Source organism: Ilyonectria robusta (genome assembly GCF_021365365.1).
Source record: "Ilyonectria robusta strain PMI_751 chromosome Unknown BGZ61scaffold_5, whole genome shotgun sequence".
NCBI classification, from domain to species: domain Eukaryota; kingdom Fungi; phylum Ascomycota; class Sordariomycetes; order Hypocreales; family Nectriaceae; genus Ilyonectria; species Ilyonectria robusta.
Window position 1 is genome coordinate 944,817 of NW_025764439.1, and position 14,686 is coordinate 959,502.

The 14,686-nt window shown below is 53.0% G+C and overlaps 8 protein-coding genes across 8 annotated transcripts; 5 read left to right on the plus strand and 3 right to left on the minus strand.

The window, feature by feature from the left end:
- Window positions 1–852: 852 nt before the first annotated feature.
- BGZ61DRAFT_182451 (fungal-specific transcription factor domain-containing protein) lies at window positions 853–3,089 on the plus strand. Its single transcript, XM_046237698.1, has 3 exons — window positions 853–1,594; window positions 1,642–2,079; window positions 2,135–3,089. The coding sequence occupies exons 1-3, from the start codon at window positions 909–911 to the stop codon at window positions 2,976–2,978; spliced, it is 1,968 nt and encodes a 655-aa protein (XP_046107512.1). The 5' UTR covers window positions 853–908; the 3' UTR covers window positions 2,979–3,089.
- A 111-nt stretch (window positions 3,090–3,200) lies between these two features.
- On the plus strand, window positions 3,201–4,601 carry BGZ61DRAFT_529681 (pyridoxal phosphate-dependent transferase; the record flags this gene model as incomplete). Its single annotated transcript, XM_046253440.1, has 1 exon — window positions 3,201–4,601. The coding sequence occupies one exon, from the start codon at window positions 3,201–3,203 to the stop codon at window positions 4,599–4,601; it is 1,401 nt and encodes a 466-aa protein (XP_046107513.1).
- Window positions 4,602–4,664: 63 nt separating this feature from the next.
- On the minus strand, window positions 4,665–6,305 carry BGZ61DRAFT_182446 (uncharacterized protein). Its single transcript, XM_046237697.1, has 2 exons — window positions 6,177–6,305; window positions 4,665–6,117 (listed from the first exon to the last, which is right to left on the minus strand). The coding sequence occupies exon 2, from the start codon at window positions 5,827–5,829 to the stop codon at window positions 4,729–4,731; it is 1,101 nt and encodes a 366-aa protein (XP_046107514.1). The 5' UTR covers window positions 5,830–6,117; window positions 6,177–6,305; the 3' UTR covers window positions 4,665–4,728.
- A 363-nt stretch (window positions 6,306–6,668) lies between these two features.
- BGZ61DRAFT_515543 (uncharacterized protein) lies at window positions 6,669–7,877 on the minus strand (the record flags this gene model as incomplete). The annotated part of the gene is made up of 1 exon (XM_046252248.1): window positions 6,669–7,877. The coding sequence occupies one exon, from the start codon at window positions 7,875–7,877 to the stop codon at window positions 6,906–6,908; it is 972 nt and encodes a 323-aa protein (XP_046107515.1). The 3' UTR covers window positions 6,669–6,905.
- Window positions 7,878–9,151: 1,274 nt separating this feature from the next.
- BGZ61DRAFT_475101 (uncharacterized protein) lies at window positions 9,152–9,478 on the plus strand (the record flags this gene model as incomplete). Its single annotated transcript, XM_046248646.1, has 1 exon — window positions 9,152–9,478. The coding sequence occupies one exon, from the start codon at window positions 9,152–9,154 to the stop codon at window positions 9,476–9,478; it is 327 nt and encodes a 108-aa protein (XP_046107516.1).
- A 1,205-nt stretch (window positions 9,479–10,683) lies between these two features.
- BGZ61DRAFT_346571 (uncharacterized protein) lies at window positions 10,684–11,574 on the plus strand (the record flags this gene model as incomplete). Its single annotated transcript, XM_046239891.1, has 2 exons — window positions 10,684–10,766; window positions 10,821–11,574. The coding sequence occupies 2 exons, from the start codon at window positions 10,684–10,686 to the stop codon at window positions 11,572–11,574; spliced, it is 837 nt and encodes a 278-aa protein (XP_046107517.1).
- Window positions 11,575–11,685: 111 nt separating this feature from the next.
- BGZ61DRAFT_586067 (uncharacterized protein) lies at window positions 11,686–12,409 on the minus strand. Its single transcript, XM_046256427.1, has 2 exons — window positions 11,927–12,409; window positions 11,686–11,875 (listed from the first exon to the last, which is right to left on the minus strand). Exons 1-2 carry the CDS (start codon window positions 12,059–12,061, stop codon window positions 11,801–11,803), a joined length of 210 nt encoding a protein of 69 aa, XP_046107518.1. The 5' UTR covers window positions 12,062–12,409; the 3' UTR covers window positions 11,686–11,800.
- A 771-nt stretch (window positions 12,410–13,180) lies between these two features.
- BGZ61DRAFT_529686 (uncharacterized protein) lies at window positions 13,181–14,394 on the plus strand (the record flags this gene model as incomplete). Its single annotated transcript, XM_046253441.1, has 2 exons — window positions 13,181–13,504; window positions 13,567–14,394. The coding sequence occupies 2 exons, from the start codon at window positions 13,181–13,183 to the stop codon at window positions 14,392–14,394; spliced, it is 1,152 nt and encodes a 383-aa protein (XP_046107519.1).
- Window positions 14,395–14,686: the final 292 nt, after the last annotated feature.

The window sequence follows — 14,686 nt, forward strand, 5'->3', positions numbered from 1 at the left end:
GACAAATTCGCCCGCAATTTTGCACACTAATGCACGAAAATCACTTTGTAGATGTTTGACAGGTCTGCCAATGACCAATGATTTTGGAGCCCATTCCCTTGATGCCTGTAGATCCCTTCCTCATACAGTTAATAAGGGGCATCTTGCGGGCACTAGTGTGAAAAATTGCGGGCGAATTTGTTGAGTCTTTACGGTATTAGCATTCCACTTTTTCTCCCTATGGGCAGACTCGCGAAAAAATCAGATTTCTTAAGAGCAGGGGTTTGAAATGTGTCGAGATGTTCCTGGGGAGAGGGCGAGTTGAGCAGACAAGTATTTTTCGGTGCTGATTCTCCTGCTGTCGCCTCGCCCTGAGAGATACGTGCCTTTCAATTAGGTACTTGCTCTGCACCTGGCCAATTCAATGCAATTCCGGCTAAGCGACATGATCCGTCCAGCAGAGGGCCCTTTTGATGTTGAAAATGTGTCAAAATTATCGATGATAATCGATGATAATCCTGTTTATTCAAACTCCTTCCAAAATTAGCATCTTGAATGAGCCACCTCCATGCGTCCGCTGGCGATCTTATCATCCCCACTGCGGCTCAGGGTGATCCGGCACGGTTCCGGCTGGGGGAACTATAGCACCAGATTTGTGATCTTCGCCTCTCCACTGTGACAGCAGAGATATGACAGAGAACCCAATCTGTACCGGTAGTCTTATCGCTATCCCCGCTTCCCCTTCTTCGTGTGAAGGCTCAAAACAGTGTACAGTTATCCGGGCACGGTGTATACACGGTGTGGCAGGCCCGTGTTCTCCGCGGCCCAAGGATCCGTCCTTAATACTGCCCGAGTCCGCGGCCGGCGAGGACCCCTTTCTCTGCTTATCACAACTGCAGAAATACGAATGCGCCAAAGTACGTGTCAACATGACGCAACAAGCCCACAACGAACGCCCGTACCGGTCCCATCTCCGGCCAGCCTGTCTGGCATGTCGCCGGCGAAAGTCGCGGTGCCAATCGGAGCCCTCGTCTGAAACATGTTTGATGTGCCGGGCCCATTGCACCGATTGCGTGTTTCCTTCCGGCCCCAATGGGTCTAATCGGACTCCCGATTCTGCTCGACGCCGAAGACAGACCCGGTCAACCGGCGGAGGTGCCACTCCGACCCGCCGTTGTCAGAACCCCGTGTCCGGAGCCGGATCCGACAACTCAGTTCTTGGACACCCACCTCCGGATATACTCTCTGCCCCTAATGCGCCAAATAAATCCCCTCCCCGCCTCGAGTGGGCAACCCAAGGCCAAGAGACCCTTGAGGAGGACGAATCGCCGCTGGCGTTGGGTTCAGCCGACGATCAGCAACACAATCTACACATTGTTGGACCGGCGGTAACGTCGGACAACCAAGTGCTGTCAGATTACTTGTCCGCAATGCCTGGAGCCACCCGAGGGTCTAGATTGGTTATTCCTGTGCCAGGAAACCGATCCCAGCCGGTCCTATTCACCATGGTTCAGAAACGTCCACTAGGTTTGACCGTGAACCGAAGTACTTCTGCAGCGAAACTAGAGATGATTGTGAAAATGCTGGAGCCTTACGAGGCCGACGTAATTGATGTGTAGGTACCACCAGCTCAAGTTCAAAGTGTCAACTAATCTTGTCTAGCTATTTTAACAAAGTCAACTCCTCATTTCCTCTGCTAGATGAAGCCTCATTCCGCCTACAGTTCCATGAAAATAAAGATCGCATTTCACCAGCATTATTAGCTTGCTTGTATGCACACTCTATGACCTTCTGGGAGAGTTCGCCGGTATTGTGTCGTCATCGATGCCCGGACAAGAGATTCATCTGGAACCTGGCAAATGAGGCAACCTACTCGGAGCTTCACTTATCACCAGGAATGTCTATAATCGAAGCTATTCTGTTAAACGTCGGCGGTCGTCCCACCACATCCCTCATTGGAAACGGAGTTCTCCTAGGCTCGGCAGTCGCCATGGCACATTCGCTTGGCCTGCACCACAACCCAATGCCATGGGAAATACCAGGCTCTGAAAAGTATCTACGAATGAAGATATGGTGGGCCCTCTGGGTCCATGACAAGTGGTATTTGTGACACATTCCCGCCATTTCTACATGATCCTAACGCGACGAGATGTAGGACGAGCCTCGCTCATGGAACACCTCCTCACATCTCAAGAACCCACTTTAATGTACCAAAGCCGACCCTGGAGCATCTTTGCCAACCAAACTCAACCGATGACAAAAAGCAAAGGGCATCCGTTTTTGTTGCTCTCGTGGGGCTCACCGATGTTCTAGACTTAAATCTCAGACACATTTATCACGTTGAACCAGGGGAACCTAGGAGCACAACACATCTTGAGCTCGCTTTAAACAACTGGGTGGAGTCCTTGGACGATGGAGTCCGCCGCATCATCATCCGGGGTACCGACCTCGAGGTCCCCGGAGCTGCAAACTTACGACTCACTTATCTTACCGTGCGACTTCTCCTTGAACGCATCAAACTCGAAGCAGATAAGCAAATCTACGACACCGAAGACAACCGATTATTGAACCGCTACCTCCAAGCGCGAAGGACTTCGGAAGAGATCCTCATTCTTACTCAAGAGCTGCAACCTGAGCAGCTGGCTGACTTCTGGCTCCCGAGCTGCGCCTTCGCATTCCCAGCCACGGTGAGCTTCTTGCTGAGGTGCGCTCTAGAAACTGAGAATTCGCCAACTGGCCTGGCACAGAGCAGCTCTCTTCGAATTGCATCGAATCTCATTACTGCCCTGCAGTCGCACAAGGAGAAACATTCTTGGGACCTCGGCGAAATTTGCCTGGCACAGCATGCCGAGATTGTTGAGAAATTGTTGGCCATGGTCCCCACCGAGGAACCGGGTCTGGACGGCGGTCTGGACCTGCAAGACTTTATCATGCCCGACGTGTCTGTTATCGACCAGTTCTTCCCGAGCCTATGGGATCCATTGCAGAGCGCGTGGTAGGTTGATGCGGTGAGATAGGGCGTCGTAGTGCCCGCGGCCAAGTTTGCCGCGGGCACGCGACCGGCGACAAAGTATAAGAGCATGTGAAGAACTCATAATTTTCTTCCATCATCCATCTTATTCTTGTTACGCACTCTTTGTGTGTTGTTGGTTGGCCACTGGCTTGAAAACCCGATCGTCTTTCTTCAATTACGTCAAGAAAACCCGTCCACCTCAACCAGCATGGCTCCGAGCGCCATCACGGTCGAGGATACCTCCACCCTTATCGTCGCAAGAAAGCAAAAGGATACACCAACCCTCTACAATGATGTTAGCCAAGATGAGTATCAAAGGAAATCCGAAAAATACCTCCTCAACTATGGCACAAAGTTCCACAAGGATGTAATTACCGGGGCTCGCGGCCTGTTCGTCTACACTGCCTCTGGCCACAAGGTCCTTGACTGGACCTCAGGTCAGATGTCCTGTCTTCTGGGACATGGTCACGAAGAAATCGTCAAAGTCATCAGTGACCATGCCTTGGACCTTGACCATCTTTTCTCGGGGATGGTCTCTCCTCCGGTGATCTCGCTTGGTGAGCGTCTCTGCGAGGCGCTTCCTGCTGGCTTAGACAAGGCTTTCTTCTTGTCTACCGGCGGAGAAAGCAACGAGGCTGCCATTAAGATGGCCAAGGTGTACACTGGCAAGTTTGAGATTGTCGGCCTCGGAGCATCCTGGCACGGAGTCACTGCTCAAGCGCTGGGTGCTCAGTATCACTTCGGGCGAAAGGGCCAGGGTCCTCTGATGCCCGGCATGCTCATGCTCCCAGCCCCAAACGCATACCGGTCCGTATTCCGGAACCCAGACGGGACGTATGATTGGGAGGCGGAACTCGAGTATGGATGGAGAATGATTGACATGCAATCATGCGGATCTCTAGCTGCCTGCATCGTCGAATGCATCCAAAGTTCAGCTGGTATGCATGTTCTGCCTCCGGGTTATCTCAAAGCCTTGAAGAAGCACTGTGAAGCAAGAGGCATGCTCCTCATCGTGGACGAGGCACAGACAGGCATTGGCAGATGTGGCGACTTCGTGGCAATCAACCACGAAGGCGTTGTTCCCGACATCTTGACCTTGTCAAAGACTCTAGGCAACGGCCTTCCCCTCAGCGCAGTCGTTACCAGCGAGAAAATCGAGAGTGTTTGCGTTGAGAGAGACTACTGCTTTTACACCACCCACATCAACGATCCCCTCCCGGCTGCAGTGGGAGACAAAGTTCTTGAGATTGTCATGAGAGATGACCTCGTCAGCAAGTCTCGAAAGTGTGGCGAGATTCTTCACAATGGTCTGAAGGAGCTCCAGTCGCGTTATGGCTGCATTGGTGATGTCCGGGGGAGAGGATTGATGGCGGGCGTCGAGATAGTCAGTGACCGGACTACCAAAGCCCCGGCACTGGAGTTGGCCAAGAGGATTGGAGATCGTGCGTACGAACTGGGCGTTTGGGCAAACTTGAGCAGCCACCCTAGTTTTGGGGGTGCTTTCAGGATCGCGCCGCCCATTACCATCACTGAAGCTCAGCTCAAAGAGGGTCTCGCTGTATTTGAGCAAGCTTTCCGGGAGATTGAAGGAACGATGCCTCTGTATTAAGACCTAATTAGGCGCTGACACCCAACTATGCCTTGGGCTTAATTTATGAGTAATTAATCGGACATGTGTACACATGCCTCCAACTTTATAGAATGCAGAACAGAATCGCTTGATCAACATCGCCTAATTACGCCTCGACCCAATCCTGGCCATCGAAAAGGCCATCCAACCTATTGAGATGATCTCCATAATCGCGTTTCCGCCCCAAACCCTCTGGATACATGGTCCGCTGGTCAATGGCTCCTTTCACATACAGCTCCAAGCAGCCACCACAAGTCTCCCGACCACGCCGTAGGCACTTGCAGATTTCGCACATCCGGCGCCTATTGTACTCAATCTTCATCAAATTCCTCTCACTGATGTACATCCGCTGAACGCATGCCTGGCAACGCATTTTCCAGGATGTTTGGGGGTATGTCTCGGCCATGCGAAGCTGGGTCGGGGTGAACTTGTCCTTGGGCCGGATTCGACAGCACAAGTAGCATGGGAACGTCTTCATGGCTCCTATGTCAACATCCACCGTGTCCGCGGTCCACCTGTCTCGAAGGAATCGAAAGCGGGTATGGAGGGCAACCCATTTAATAGGCGGGACCGTGTCCCTGAGAGTGTGGCTAACCATGGCAAGGTGAAGCGCCTCGTCATATCCCAAATGGGAAACGATGTTCTTCAATATATGTGCAGGAAGCGTCTCCAGCCCTCCCTCTGGCGTTGCTGGTTTCGGTTGACACCATGCGAGCATCTCACCATCCCCCTGATCAATTTCACGGCGTGGTCCGTGACACATACCAGAACGTGTCCGGTACTGACCACAGTTATGGCAAAAGTAGTACCGCAGTTTCCCGTTCGAGATTGGTCGCAAATGGTCGTAAAACCGGTTCTTCGCGGAGCAATCAAAGCAATATCGACGGGCTTCCTCGGTGAGTTTATGCCTATGGTGTAGTCTGTCCGCAGTTGCCTTCTTCGAAAACTTTTCCCTCGGTCGGAGTCGATAGCATTGATAGCAGGCAAAGAGGTTCTCTGCTCTATTCTGACCTGCCATACTTCGTTCGCGAATGAACTCAACCAACTCGCTAGTAGGGAGAATAGCTCGCAGATTAAGAATCTGATGAAAAAATCGATTCGTCGATGCCATATTGAGAGCGCTCATAAAGTCCAGATGCCTAACTACTTCGAAGTGGATGTCGAAGGGCAGGCCCTCAAACAAGCGCTGGGGGGCGTTGGAACGCATCGTAACAGTTTGAGATCAATTCGCGACCTTAGTTGCATAAAAGAGAGGCTTGCTTAATTATGGTGAAATAAATGGTCCAGGTGAGAACGAGTCAGAAAGATGCTTCGATTCAAGGTGCGTGCTCAATCGTGATGGTTTTCCTCATCCCTATTTGCACCGGCTTGAGGGTTGTGGTGTCGTACTTTTCCGCGCGAGACATGGATGAATAGAGGATATTGGGGTAGAAGTAGATGAGTTGGTGAGCTTGACTGACTGAATGATAGCATAAATTATTCGGCTGTTCTGGCACTATTTGTATCCAGCCATGCTGTTAGTCAAAGTCCGGCGTGTCGGTAGGGCTGACTCACACGGCGCGGGTGAGATTAAGTCTTATACGGCCCCCCGCATGATTGGGGGCTTCAGGCATTGCAGCCTAAAGAGAACTAAACTTTATGAACAATGACTCCTTCACGGGAACGGTTCTTGGAGTCCGATTCGTCCAAGAAAATATGTGGAGAGGTAGGTGGTGGCGCGTGTCTGGCTCATCCCCCGGATTTCTGTTGCGGTGAGACTGTCTCATCATCTTATGCCGCTTCCTACTCCACTCTTTAACATCACAAAAGGGCGCATTAAATATTTTGACTGACTTATAAATCTCATTAAGACTAATACTTGAGTAAGAGCGAAGATAAGCAGAGCCTGCTATAGTCCCAGCCACCCCAAATACCATCGCACAAATTGGCTATCGCCGTGGTGCAGCCAGCTGTGTTATGAATCAATCTAGATTAATCTTCCCGAATAGCTATCCTGAAGTGATATGAGCCCGTCTGCGCAATTTCTCCCTCTTACCCTATCTAACTCTCTTATCCAAATCTATCTCAAAGATCAACCCACCGAGCTTGATATCGGCCAAAGCGACCGGGCTAATAATATTTCCATTCTAGAGTCAGTAATAAGACGGGAAATTCCTGGGTTGATACTCATATGACTCAGGTAGCCGTAGCACAAAACAGACAGGTAAGCATCAGCACTTGTCACTACTGAGCCCGCTCCCGAAAGACAGCTCGAGCGGCAACGTCCTCTGGATCTTCCAGAGACTAAATGTTCTCGCTTCGGTCTCCAAGCGGAGCGCGTGTGTTGGGAGAATCACCCATGACGAGAGTTGATGCTCCAATCGAGCCTCCGGAGGGCTGTCTGTTTTCATCGGTGTACTGCTGATTGGGGAACTGCTGATTGGGTAATTGCCCCGACCTCATCTGGAGAAGTCTTTCGGCAGCCAGAACGTCGTCGCCAGTGAGGAATGGAGGCAGGTTCATACCTTCAGACGCCCGAGCAGCACGGTCGCGATGGATATTGAATCCCCCGGTAGTGTTGCCAGCTGCGGAGTGTCCTGCGGTCTGGTTCTGGTCAGCCCTGGGTGCGCCCTGAGGGGCGGCTGTGTTATGAACAGCATGCTCCGTTATCGCCATTCTGGCTGGGTCTGGGTAGCCATCAACTGTCAGCTCCAGACGACAGGTCGAGCAGTATGCAAAGCGGTATCCTCTAGGAACCCAAGGATCAAAGCAATCCTGCGCCTGCATCGGTCTTGCGCAGCGGAGATTGATGCACCGGCCACCCACAGTGGCCTGCTCACGCATATCCGCCTCATAGGAGTGGCGAAGAGTTCGAAACTCGCGACGCCGAACCGCCGAGACGATACCCGAGTCCGCCATGTCTTGGACGTGGGCTCTCCATCCAGGAAGGCACCGGTCGCACATATACCTTTGAGCAGAGCGCTCCTCCGGGGAAAGATATCCGCCGCATCTACCAGAGCATACACCAACGGCTGCCCTTTTCAGAACAAGCCAAATCCGCGAGTCGATGAGGGGCTCGCAATTGGCACACAAATAGCCTCTATCCTTAGATCCGCTCAGATATATGAGACAGTGGGGGCAGTGATCGGGTCGATATCTATCATCAGGGTCGTTGCCCATACCATCGTAAGGAGATGGGCGACGAAAACCATTCGGGCCAACACGTGTTGGGGTCTCATCAGGCCGGTGAACGGGTCTGTAGGGGCGGGCAGGCATGGTGAGTTGGGGTAATAGAGTAGTTGCTGAATGGTTGGGTGATACTTGCTGAATAGTTGGGTGATGATCTTGACTGTGGTGGTAGTCAAGACTCTGCGATTGAGATGGTTTGGGTGCAAGACAACTGGGCTCATGGCTAGATATTTATACTTATTTTGCATTATGTTCATGACGTGAAATGAAACGCTAGATACAATTGTGTTCGTAATCTCGTAAACCTGTTCAAAGCATGAACGCCCCAAGTTCAGCCGACTTTTGACAATATCCACTACTGTTCAACAGTATCGATGATCTGCTTTTCCGAGTTGCGATAGACGAAGGGTGTGAGTGTCGTATCCATCCATGTATGTTTCGGCTTGGATTTCTTCTGTCGGAATCAACTTCCGATGTAGTTGTGAGTCGAGTCTGTTGTCGACTTGTTCTGTAAATTTTAGTGTCATGATGACACTGCTGGCGATGCCCATTGATTAGAGTAGTTGGGACTTGATGCTTCTCCGCCTGGATCTAAGCATTCGCTTCATCTTGATCCGTCTGACGAGTCCCATGACGGCGACTCCAAATACCATCAACACCTGAACACCAAGAAGGCCGACCCATATGGCGTTGAGGATGGTTTCTTCAGGCAATTTCCCCAACTCGCGCATCTGCCCGCGCATCTGTCCCCAGAGTATTATCATCCTGTTCGGCGGTGTGTGTGTTTTTGTGTGTGAACTTCAATGTGGTGTGTAGATCATGGACGAGCTGCAAGCATGATCTGCCATGAGGGTCAGCAATCTGACGACAGAGTTGGGCAAGCAATGGTTCTTTGTTAGGGCACGCAGCCCACATGGGCAAACAGTTCACAGGGGACAGAGAACAGAGAACAGAGAACAGAGGACAAAGGCACGTTGCGCTTACCTTGCACCCCTGATCGGTCCGGCCGACGTCGAGGAGACACCGACGGTGGTGTATAAATTTTCACGGCGATGAGGCTGTAGAGACAGTGGAATCACTAACAAAAATCAAATCACCTGGCGGAAGAAGACCGCCCATTTGGCGAAAAAGCATGGCGCCCATGGAGGAGTGCCCCGACGGGTATTAATAGCTTGGGCAGGCTGTGGATCGATCCGGTGCGTGTGGGTTCGTGTGGGCGCGGGTGGGTGCGGGGGCGTATGCTTTGACCGCACTGCTAACAGTGATGGATCCCGTTCAGACCGCAATAAGGTCTTCAATGCAGGGAAATGACAAGTTTCAACTAGCGTTGGGGGCAAAGTGGTTAGAAGGATTGTGGGCTCATGGGTTGTTGGGAGGCGAATTGGTTAGCGAGTTGGTTAGCGAGCTGGCAAGCTGGCAAGCTGGGCATTAAGCAGATGCTCTGGTGGCGGGATTGGACAGGCCTGGGCACGAACATGCAACAGTTTCTCCCTGTGACCGCCCAACCGCCGCCTTTTCGACGAGGGTTGAAGACTTTTAGCCTGAAGCCTGGCCAGATGAGGAATGAGCAGCGTGAACAAGCGCCGAGGGTTTGCGCGAGACGGGTCCAGCACATGATCGGTGAAGAGACCCTTGCTGCCTTGCAGACATGGGTTGTGGCTTTGGATGCATGGGTTTGGTTTTGGTGACATGGGTTTAGTTTTGCAGATATGGGTTGTGGTGTTGTTTGCGCAGGACATGGGTCGTCTGGTCCACTCACCGCGCTCGACTCGCTGCAATTCAGAGGCTTGCTGGACCTTTGACAGGTTATGCTTGTCCAACCTCTCGAACCTCTGGCCAGCGGAATAGCTTCATCTCGCTAGGAACAAGGTGCGCCATGCCGACGATCACGAAAGGCTCGGGTATCTCATTCGGGGTGGAGACGCGGCGTTTGTTGTCTGCAGCCTCGTGCCAGGATGGCCATCCCACTGCATTGCCGTAATTGTCAATGTCCGAAACTGGGTCATGGGATTATTAGTGCCAACCAGAGGTGATGAACCAGAGGTGATGAACCAGAGGTGATGAGCGAAAAACACCCAGCAGACGATCCCACCAGATGATGGTACAAACCACGTCCCAAGACCTGAATCAAGCTTCGAGAGACACACAGTCAAAGAGGAGGACGCGACATGACGGTGGCTGACGCGTATCTCACGCCAGAGATCCTGCGGCCGCGTCGTGTGTCTCGCAGGCGTGCCAGGTTGATTGATAGGCATCAGGATTCAGGTCCGCGTCGAAAGAAGCCTCGGACACGGGAGACCAGCCTCTGCCCAACAAATCTTTCCCAGCTTGCCACAGCCTCCCTCATCAAGGAAAAGAAAAAAAGCAGGGTCTCTTCACATGTCAAAGGATCATCGACGTCGTTACGTCGAGGAACGCCTTCGCCACACATTTACGTAGTCGTTCCTGAACAGCTTCGCCCGATCGAGAAGTGGCACACCCCCACTGCAATTCTAGGCACTTCTTTTGCTTCAGCGTGTCTCACAGCCATCCAGAGGCCGTGTTTGTGCAGTACTCATGTGGCCAGCCCCCATTGGCAGCGATTCCCTGTACCGGCCTAAGACACGCTGCACAGCCACACGTGCACCGCCAATCATGCCACCTACTGTCGATGACGTCGCCCACTGCCCCGCACCAGCTCCCTCCCAAGTTTCACCACACGCTTGCCTCGTCACGGACAACACAACGGGAAGCAAGATTCTGTATAAAACCAGTCGTACACGCGCTCCTCTAAGTTCAGTTTGCCTGTTTCACACCATCCTTCAGTGTTGAGATACCCATTCACCCTCATCGTCACCAATTTCTCCTCACTTTCTACTCCAAAAACATCATCCGAGCTACTCCGACATTCACCATGGCTTCCAACGCGACTGTCAACGTCAAGAACATCGCCCTCGCGACTAGCGACGGCGAGATCAAGGATTTCTTTAGCTTCTGGTAAGATTTACCCATAGCTTCCCTCCCCCGAACGCATACTAACCTCTCGCGCAGTGGCAAGATCTCCGATCTCAAGGTCACCACCGAGGGCGAGACCAAGTCGGCCGAAGTCACCTTTGAGAAGGAGACGGCCAAGAAGACTGCTCTCCTCCTTCACAACACCCAGCTCGGCACCAACCAGCTCTCCGTCACCAGCGCCGGTGGCGACTCTGATGACGACACCCCTTACACCAAGAACAACGACCGTGACTCCGACGAAATCACGCAAGAGGAGAAGCCCCGCGCGCGCATTTTTGCCGAGTACCTCGCCCACGGCTACGTCGTTGGCGATGTCGCCATTCAGCGCGCCATCGAGCTCGATACCAAGCACAAGGTCTCCAACCGCTTCTTCAACACCCTCCAGAGCCTAGACACCAAATACCATGCCACCGACCGCGCCAGAGCTACCGACCAGAGCTACGGCCTCTCTACCCGCGCCAACTCCCTCTTCCTCGGCTTGAACTCATACTTTGAGAAGGCTGCCCACACTCCCACTGGCAAGAAGATTGCTCAGTTCTACGAGGATGGTAGCCGCCAGGTGCAGGAGGTGCACACTGAGGCCAGACGGTTGGCTGAGCTGAAGAAGGAGGAGAGCGGCGGAAGTGCATACAAGGCTTCTGGCCTTGAGCGAGTCTTTGGCAAGGAGAAGGAGACTGCCCCCGCTCCCCCCACAGATTCGACTACAGCTCCTCCCCCCACGGATCCTGCTCAGCCTGTGCCCACGGAAGCTACCCCCGCTGTCCGCTCCACCGATGAGAAGACTGTTTAATCATGAAGGAATTTGGGCGTTGGGAAGGATGATTGTTTGTTGAGAAATAGCACCGGACTGGAGGCTTTGTTACGAGTTATCACGACTTTTACGCATGGACAAATTCATTATATTTCCGAATTGATTCATTGATTGTGCATTGTTACTTTCCATCTAACATGTAATATGTTCCTATTTACTTTTACATCCTCCAAAGTCCGTATTGCATACCCCCAAAATTGGCACACTATTTTTCGCCGGGCTTGGCAAAGATTTTCTTTCGAGCTTCTTCCATCGGGTCCTTGGGATTCGACTCAAGATTCTGCAGAAGGTTAGCCTTGGCCCTCTACAGAGCGGCACTGTGGTGTCATACCTCGAGCTGGGACTTGGGGTCCTTGTCAGTTTTGTCGTCGGCCTTGTTGTTGAGGCCTTGACCAGAGCCTGGCGGGTCATGGATCTGTTTGCCGGTTTGGCGCGAAGGCGAGGGAGATTCACGACCTTCAGACATGATTGCTTTTGTGTAGATGGTTATGAATGAATGTGTGGGCTGGTGGTTTGAATCTTGTAGGTTTGAACGGGAAGTGGCCAGTATTGGTGCCCTGGTTAAATACTGCGGACAGAGAGACCTGGTAGATGACACATTGATGCCGATCTATCCATTATCCGCTTCGACGGATAAGATATTGATTGCATGTTGACGTCGAAAGAGAGTCCATGTCGTCATACTGCGGATTACATCATAAGATCAACGGTCTGGGGAAGGTTTTGGTGGATAACGTCGAGGCAACTTTACACTCTTTCCCTTAAGTAGCGGACTAACTGCGACGATTAAAATGGACGAGATGATGATTAAAACAGATTAGGCGCCGAAAGTTTGTTATGCTATGTGTGATATTTCCCCGTGATCAAGGGAATGGACTGGCTTGTTCAGCCACGTCAGTGAGTAACGGGTGCCGGTGACTGAATGCTCATTTGCTTGTCTTTATGCCTCAGCAAAATCCCCGCTCGTAGGTGGTCGGCTTTCATGTAGCGCATTTCCATGACATGGTGGCACAACATGCATGATGGTAGTAATATCGCATCAACCCTGGGATTGGTCGCCTAACTCGTCCCGGCGTCTCAACAAGTCGGGTTGATTATCACCGAGGAGAGGGTCATGGATGGTCATTGTCACACGTGTTAACCCATTTTTAGGTGACACATTCCGAAAATGATGAGAAAATGAGCATTCGAATTATTGGAAATCACATGGGAGACAAATGAGGTTCTCCAATTCCGGACCGCTGCAACAACTCTCAGGTACTGTAGACTGATGTCATGGCTGCAGGGTAAGACCGCTCATAGGAAGCGTCGATTGAAACAGCTTCAGGGGCTCAGGGAACTGTTTTAGTGCCTGTGCCATCCGCTCCAGTGGTGCCAGTGGTCCACTCAACCCCGCACCCGCTGAGACGACACGCGCCCGTCCAAACGCGCCTGGAGTGTCGGTGGCCTTGCGGATGCCAACCGACAGGGCTGCATCTCTCGCCAACACTCAATACTCCATAAACACCACCGCCCCCAAACCCGGAGCATAAAACAGCACCCACGGCGAGCCTCAAGCATCGGTGACAGTACCAACAAGACCGGAATGCCGGATCTCAACTCGGTTCCCCCGTCGCCGCACACCCTCGCGGCCTCTCGCCGCCAGTCGACCAGCCAGATGGCCGCTCCACCGGTGCCGACCTCGCCGTCCCTCAACATCTTGCCCTCGAACCAGAATGCCGTGAACCACTCGCAGACGTCGTCACTGCCCTCGCCGCAGCTGACCGCCACGCACCCGCCCGTGCCGGCTCCCGCGCACATGTTGGCCAGTGAGCCTGGTGTTGGGCCCGGGCCTGGTCCGTTGCGACACCCTCGCCCGTTGACCGCCGCGGAGCTCCATCTCGCGCTGGAAAAGGAGCAGGAGGCTGTGGTAAGAAGCTCTTGATGCATCATCTGTGTACCTTGGCTCGGCTTAGACTAACGGTAGCGTAGGTCAACCGCTTGACACGAGAGCTGTCCCTCCTGCGTGCTGCCCACAACGCCTCGGTCGTGTCTAATACGTCGTCTACTTCGGCCGCCAACTCGGCTCACGATGCCGTCGCCGAGCAGTCTCTTCTTTCTGGATCTGGCTTCTCCATCCCTACAGCCCGTCAGCACCAACGCACCTCGTCCGCCACGTCCCAGAGCTTCGGCCAGCCACCGCTGTCGTCGTCCTACGAGGCACGCATCCACGCCCCTCGCCCGATGCAAGCCACCCCTCTCTCGCGACAGAACAGCTCCGCGTCTCGTCGAAGCCAGACCAACTCCCCCGGGCCGCAGAACTCCCTCGACCCGTCGAGCTATTTCCAGCACCAGAGGATTCCCCCGCCAACGTCCGTACCTATGAGCTCGGTCGGCGCTACCCCTGGCAGCGGAAGTGTCAGCGAGCAGCTGAGTCCAGGAATGATGCCAGCGACAATGCGATACGAGGAAACACAATTTTATAGACATGAACTAGAGGCGGCCAAGCGGGAGAATGAGGCTCTGAAACGCCGCATCAGGGAGTTGGAGAGGCACGTTCGACAGCGACGGGCCAGCGACGCCAGCCGAACCAGAAGCGACAGCGTCAGCACAACTGCCAGTTTGAACATTACTCCGGCCGGGGGTGCCAGCATAGCAGGACCTCGCGAGGGTAGTCTTGCTCGACCGGAGCGTGAGCGGGGAATGACGAGCAGGCACAGCATGATCAGCGTGGCTGGAAGCGTTGGCGTCGGCGTTCCGGATGATGAAGTCAAGGTTGGCGAAAGCGCTGCTAGTTCCGGGCTTGCGAACAACGCATAATGACTAGAGTTGTCGAATTCTCGCCATGGGCGAAGTGAAGATAGCGGATCAAGTTTCTTTTCAGCACGACGAGACCCTTTTGGCAGGATGAGCGAGACACGAGTATGAGCTTACGATTAGGATTCTGGCAATGGCGTTAAGGGGGTTTTAAGTACAAGACGAAGTCTAAAATGGATTGTGTAGTAACAATTAGGTATCTTGGCTCGAGATATTGCTCTGGAGCCTCCAAGAATTGAGAATCCACACCCTCGACCTCACAATGTTGGCGAAGCCGTTCACTCTCAAGAATGGT

Coding starts and splice junctions, on each gene's coding strand:
- BGZ61DRAFT_182451 (XM_046237698.1), top strand. CDS start 909: ATGACGCAACAAGCCCACAACGAACGCCCGTACCGGTCCCATCTCCGG. Junction 1,595..1,641: donor GAGGCCGACGTAATTGATGT/GTAGGTACCACC, acceptor AATCTTGTCTAG/CTATTTTAACAAAGTCAACT. Junction 2,080..2,134: donor CTCTGGGTCCATGACAAGTG/GTATTTGTGACA, acceptor GACGAGATGTAG/GACGAGCCTCGCTCATGGAA.
- BGZ61DRAFT_182446 (XM_046237697.1), bottom strand. CDS start 5,829: ATGCGTTCCAACGCCCCCCAGCGCTTGTTTGAGGGCCTGCCCTTCGAC.
- BGZ61DRAFT_586067 (XM_046256427.1), bottom strand. CDS start 12,061: ATGTCTGAAGGTCGTGAATCTCCCTCGCCTTCGCGCCAAACCGGCAAA. Junction 11,876..11,926: donor ACCCCAAGTCCCAGCTCGAG/GTATGACACCAC, acceptor AACCTTCTGCAG/AATCTTGAGTCGAATCCCAA.